General features: G+C 35.1%; 1 protein-coding gene across 2 annotated transcripts; it reads right to left on the bottom strand.

Annotated features, from left to right (window-relative positions):
* On the bottom strand, positions 1-5,815 carry LOC120207617 (DNA (cytosine-5)-methyltransferase DRM1-like). Of its 2 annotated transcripts, XM_039207051.1 has the most exons (12): positions 5,757-5,815; positions 5,332-5,372; positions 5,008-5,145; positions 4,831-4,930; positions 4,701-4,747; positions 4,485-4,584; positions 4,360-4,406; positions 2,582-2,698; positions 2,220-2,319; positions 1,448-1,539; positions 649-1,380; positions 1-547 (listed from the first exon to the last, which is right to left on the bottom strand). In XM_039207051.1, exons 2-12 carry the CDS (start codon positions 5,332-5,334, stop codon positions 101-103), a joined length of 1,923 nt encoding a protein of 640 aa, XP_039062982.1. In that variant the 5' UTR covers positions 5,335-5,372; positions 5,757-5,815; the 3' UTR covers positions 1-100. The 2 variants fall into 2 exon arrangements, with proteins under 2 accessions (XP_039062982.1, XP_039062983.1); XM_039207052.1 differs by lacking the exons at positions 5,332-5,372; positions 5,757-5,815 and having other exon boundaries at positions 4,485-4,532; positions 4,701-4,930; positions 5,008-5,057.
* Between the last annotated feature and the right edge of the window lie 531 nt (positions 5,816-6,346).

Raw genomic sequence — 6,346 nt, 5'->3', positions numbered from 1 at the left:
GGGGAAAAAAGTATCCCACTTATAACTTCATAACCTTTTTATTTGATATTAACATGAGTTTCAGGGAAAATCTCCAACATAACTTCAAATGGAATTTGACTCAGTCAGTCATTGATCTGGTGCCTTTCATTATACATTTCACCAAGTCCAGTATACGACAATAATCAAAGAAGAGGGCAGAATCTTTACCTTCAAGTCCGTCTCGATGATATCTATTGCTTCCTGTAAGGTTGTTGCACGGACTCCCTCCCACCACAAGGTCGAATCCACCATACGTCTTAATCAGATGCTCCAACCGGTCCCCGTTGAGTTCTTGAACATCTGGGATTTCAATCAATGTCCCTCTCTGGCTGGTTTGTTCCCACCAACTCCTTAGAATATTTCGGTTCACTTCCGATATCTCCACCGATACCACATTCTTCAAGGGGACACCATGTCGGTGGAGGGCAACCTCTGCACCTCCTATCCCAGAGAAAAGAGACAACAAATTGATACCGCGAGGGAACATGTCTTTTAAAACCGAAAAGTGATAGGCCACTGTGTCAACCTGAAATCAGTTCCTCTATAAGCGCAGCACCACAGCCATAAAACTTGGTGCACATAGCACAACAAAATGAAAGTGATGATTCAAAAGAAACAAGTGTGCACCTGAAATGAGTTACCAAGCGATTTGTATCTATCAGTCCGACTGATTCCCCCTCCCCTTGTGTGGTTTCTAGGGAATCCCAAAAGCATTTCCACTTCATCAGGTTCAAGCGGAGCAACCTTATTCTTTCCAACCCACACCAGATTCCACTTTCTGCATTGTTCGAGAACAAACTTTTGGACTCCCAATGGTGGGTCGCCATCGTAATCTTCTAGAGCCTTGCGAATCTTATCCGTCAATCTTGCACTTGCTATACATGTTTGCAAGCAGTTCAATTTGGTTCTCGTGTCCCATGACGGCCACCATTTTCTTGTTAGTGGAAAAGCTTCATTAATAGTACGTGGAGGGAATGGAACAAGGGGAAATCTATTCTCAATTGGTAGGTTATGAACATAACCCCTCTTCCTTGCAGCAGCAGAAAAGAACTTTGAATCAACAAACTCAGGCTCCACGTCATATAAGAAGCGTGATATGGTGGTCCAAACCCCTTTCGGAGCAAGTGCTACATTCTCGTAGTAGAAATATGGGGGCCCAACAACAGCCTCTGGAATTACTCTAGTGGTATGCTCTGATTCGGTGGGGACCCCAAAACCAATCATTAGATTAGGAAGATGAACTGCATCATCATCATCTTCATCAAACCTCTTTTCAAGCTTCATCTTCTTCTTCCTTCTCAATAAATCATAATCCCAGTTTCGTCTCCTCTTGTGATTAGACTCATTGCAGAACGGCTTCTACAAAATTACATGGAAAATTCTTGGTAAAATATAGAAACAGTATTACTGGTGGAAAAAAAACTACCTTGTCTTCAAGTGGAAAAAGCACATCAGCAGCCTTTGCCATTTGTGCAACACATATAAAGTCAGTTAACTCCGCAATTGTGGAGTCCGGACCTGCAGTATTTATTGTTAATATATAACCTGAATTCTTAACTTGGGCCGCTCTCTTGCAACTTAAAAAGGGCCAAGGATAACAGTTAAACAGTATAAAAAAAACTTCTCCTATTAAGATAGAAGCCCAAGGGTGCCACCTAAAAGGTTCATGGCTGAACACTTGGGATTCTCTAAAAGAAAATTCGGACAATTTATTATTTCGCCTATAAAGTACAAACCATCAACTCAGGTACTTTCTAAACAAAGAATAATAAAAATAAGAGTTAATCCAACCATTCTTCTGCAGTAGAACAAAATTGATTCTCAAGCAAATATGACACAAACACATGTATATAATATGAAAGTTCACCATTTTCAAAACAAGTAGTTAGATACAGTGGCGGATCCAGAAATTTTTTAGGGTGGGAACACATGCATATATATATATATTAACCACATAAAATTTTTGTACGAGTATACACAAATAAAATTTTAGGGTAGACCAATCAATAAAATAAGTAAATTCCGATTCAAGTGTGCACGTGCCCACCGAAAATCCTTAGTAGATCCGCCACTGGTTAGATATAGTGAGAGTTCCTAAGATCCTTTATACTGTCCAAATGAAACTTTGATATCATACCAACTATCGACAAGAATAATGTGCAAAGAAATATTGCAAATATGAACAAAATAAAACGAACCACATCGCTCCATGGCTACTGAGGCCTCTGCTTCTGAGTACCCCATTTTTGTCAAGTGTAACAATTTTCTCTCCTCATCGGAGGCAGGACTCATTATTTCCTGGAACATAGAAATATAAAATGAAAAATCATACTCAATCATCTGCAAGTATAAGCCATATTGTCTAATATAGATAACTATTCAGTAGCTAGATTGTAGCACCTATATAAATGCAAATCCAATGGCTCTAGGCAACATTATATCATCCAATAAGCTAGAAAATGGAAGAACTTCAATATTAAAAATTTCAATGGTACAGAAGATAATTTTTAGAAATGTCTGCAAATTGAGCTAACAAATTAATAAATGCAAGTTGAGATACCTCAGTCTCAGAAAAACTATCAAAATCTGAGAAGTCATCCAGTAAACTCCCTTCGTAATCTGATGAAAAGTTATCAGAGTCGGCATTTTGTTGCATGGGAACAGTTGTTTCAAGAGCCTGCAAAGTACAGAGAGAATAAAGAACTCTTTGCAATGTACTCCAAAGACAAATCTATTTGGGAAGGATTAGAAAATATCACCTAAGGTACTGAATATGTAGGTTTGCAATTGCATCATGATCAAGACTACTATTAAGGGGCCTGTCATGATCTTGAATTTTTAGATAGATTATTCAGCTCGTCGAAGGGAGACATAAACCTTAAGAGAGACCAAGATCTCTTAGGGTTTTTAGAAATTCTGACTTGGGGCTTTATTATTTCATACGTCCGATAAAAAAACCAGTCTTATTGCATATAGAGGAAGCACATTCTTAAAAGGAAAAAAATCAACTGAAAAAAAACATAATCAATAAACCTAAGGAAAGAAATAAAATCACAACCTAAGCCTTAACTAGAGGATCAAAATTAACTAATGGCCTTTTCTGAAATAGAAATTGTCCATAACATTACTCCGTTCCAAGAGAAAGAGCTTGTACTCAAGCTTGTAGTCAGGGTAAATTTGGGAAAAGGTCTCTTTCTTTGCTAGTAGCCAAAACCAAACCAAATCAAATAAATCTTTTCAAACTTCTCATCAGCATTCAATATTTTCAAAAACAACCCAACAAGTTTAGACCTACTAAATATTTCGGATATGGGGTTGAAGGTTTTTTGGGTCGGCTCTTAAACCTAAGGAAAGAAATAAAATCACAACCTAAGCCTTAACTAGAGGATCAAAATTAACTAATGGCCTTTTCTGAAATAGAAATTGTCCATAACATTACTCCGTTCCAAGAGAAAGAGCTTGTACTCAAGCTTGTAGTCAGGATAAACTTGGGAAAAGGTCTCTTTCTTTGCTAGTAGCCAAAACCAAACCAAATCAAATAAATCTTTTCAAACTTCTCATCAGCATTCAATATTTTCAAAAACAACCCAACAAGTTTAGACCTACTAAATATTTCGGATATGGAGTTGAAGGAATTTTTGGGTCGGCTATAAAGAAAATGACGGGTATAAGATAAGGAACTGAAGTCGTTGTAGATGCAATGTTTTTCTCAATATGGATTTAGGAGGGTTTGGTGTATAATACAAAGAGAAGACATTGTCAGAGGCTACCATGGTTTGGTTTTGTTCAGATAAAGGGTCTACATTTTTGTTGATATTTCGTTGAACACTTGGGTTGTCTTCATGTTCTCATTTACTTGATTTCTGTTCTTTGCACAAAATTCATCTTTCTCCGTCAACATTGTCATATCAAGTGTTTAAGTGAGGATCGTTAGCTCTAAATACCAATTGTTATGATCTTGAATTTTATATTAATAGTTCAGCTCGTAGAAGGTAGACAATAGACTGAAACTCCTCTGTTTATCAAATGGAGACTGAAACCTCAAGACTTGTTAACAGAGAAACCAAGATATTTTATTTTATTTTTTTAATTCTGAAACGGGGTTTTATTATTTCATACTTCCCTTTAAATAAAGACCAGTCTCATTACATACATAGGTAACATATTCTTAAAAGGAAAATAAATCAACTAAAATAAAAAGCATAATCTATAAACTTAAGGAAAGAAATAAAATCACAGCCTAAGCTTTAAATAGAGAATCAAAATTACTCATTGCCTTTTCTAAAATAGATATGGTCCATAACAGGGCCAGAAACAAGGTTTAGGTGTATAACTTACCGAATAAGTCAACAGAGTCTCCAATATGGACTCTGTATGTCCCTCCCCTGAAAACACAAAGAACAATATCACATATAAAGTCATTGAGGTGAAAACTGATGTCCAATGAAATGAAAAAGAATTACCGTTTTCCTGAACCACTTTCACAACTATTTCTTCAGGAAACCCCATCCCTACAAAATGATCGATCATCTTTGAATTGGAAGAACTAGGTAATGTGCTTGCCTTAATACCAAAAAGGGCAATCAAGAATTAATAGTTATTGAAACCTGTAATCTGAAGAAACCAACAATTCAACAGTAACTTATAAGCATCTTAGAAGGGCATACATTATAACTCACCGAGTACTCAAGGAGAGTTTCAAGAATCAAGTTTGAATTTTCCTCTCCTGGAAAACATTCAAAGCAGAATTATAAGTGAGTTTAAGATTGAAAGCTTCAGCTTTAAGTAAAAGAGACCTAGAAGCTTGACCTTTTTCTTCAATCACTTTGGCAACCATTTCTCTTGAGAACCCCATTCTACCAAATTGGTCAATTATCTTGGAACTGGGAGACTTTCCAGAAGTGCTTGCCTTGAGGCAGTAAAAGTTAACAATGAGCATATACTATTCCAGAATGCTATGTGAACTAATGACACACGAGCATGTACCTCTGCCAAGCCAAAAACAGCTTCTCCACAAGGAATTGACAAATCAGAGTGGGGGGAGACGGCATAATTATCAATTTCCAGATCATCTTCAGTATCCCAGTCAAAATTATCAGAATCCACACCAGAAATATTGTCAACCTACAGAACTTATACAAACATACGCATGCATGATATCAGATTATGTATATATGTATATAGATTGAATAATAATTAAAGGAAAAGAATTATCCTATCTTTTGGTCAGTCAAATAATACAACATAACTCAGTATTTGTTAAGAAATGAAAGAAATTAGAATTAAATAACTAAATCAACTAAACAATACCATTTTTGAGTTATAATATGGCCCAAGTAAAGTTTCGTAACCTGTAAGATTCATTAAAAAAGGAAATTAGGAACAAACGAAGATTCATTAAAAAAGGAAACATATTACAGTTATGATTTATAAACATCATTTTTATCAATCTTATAACGTTACCAAAAATTTAGAAGTTAGGGAAAATATCAAATTAGTATATAAATACGGATAGATAAACTGTCTGCAAGATTCAATTTCCAAAATTTGACTTGTACCTCTCCTAACTGCTAAAATTTAAGCCCGAACAAAGGGAAAATAAAAAAGGAAGATAAAGCAGAAAGGGAAAAAAATCGTTTCTCGGCAATCAAACAGAAATTACAAAAAGAAACGCATCATCAAAACGAACACTAATTAAAAAATATAATAAATTTGTTTAGTGATGAAAATTTTACCTCAAGGAATCGAAGACAGAATCTCAAAGAAATTCGTTGAGTCGGTAATGCAGCTAAAAGCTGAGAAAAGATTATGCATGCAAGAAACGAAAATGGAGTACTCAAAGTAGGTGTTGGCTATTGCAGTGAAATCCATTTATTTAAGATAAAATAAAACAATAGTAAATATTAAAATCTGAGGATGCTGCTGTGAGCTTTTGTTCGTTTCCACGTTAACTGTTTACGCGGCAAATTTTACAGCTTTTGTTGTCGTTGCGTTGGACCGGTAGTACGGAAAATTCGTGCTGCTACTAGGGTCGTTGTTTGTTCGCTTAATATGCTTAATATAAAAATAGGTGTCTACATCTTTTTCTATTTAGGTACCTAATTTTTTTTCTTTTTGTCAAATTAAGTATTTAATATTTTCAACGTTATTATTTAGGTGTCTCGATCGTAACATATGTTGAAAAATTTTTGTAACCACTCAAAATGTGACTCGTTGTATCTTTAACAAATTTTAAAAAAATATTTTAAAAAAAATTAAAATTATTATTAATTTTCAAAATATTCCCAAAATATTTCTAAAATCTGAAAAAGGTCTCAAAATTCTT

This window comes from Hibiscus syriacus, unplaced genomic scaffold, assembly GCF_006381635.1.
Source record: "Hibiscus syriacus cultivar Baekdansim isolate YM2019G1 unplaced genomic scaffold, ASM638163v2 tig00015099_pilon, whole genome shotgun sequence".
In the NCBI taxonomy this organism is placed as follows: domain Eukaryota; kingdom Viridiplantae; phylum Streptophyta; class Magnoliopsida; order Malvales; family Malvaceae; genus Hibiscus; species Hibiscus syriacus.
The sequence above is the reverse complement of the archived record's forward strand: the minus strand, read 5'-3'. Positions and strand labels throughout refer to the sequence as shown.

Excerpts from the sequence above, each read along its gene's own strand:
- LOC120207617 (XM_039207051.1), bottom strand. Across the intron at positions 4,748-4,830 it reads CAAAGTGATTGAAGAAAAAG|GAGAGGAAAATTCAAACTTG; the intron begins GTCAAGCTTCTA and ends AATGTTTTCCAG. Across the intron at positions 4,407-4,484 it reads GAAAGTGGTTCAGGAAAACG|GGGAGGGACATACAGAGTCC; the intron begins GTAATTCTTTTT and ends TTGTGTTTTCAG.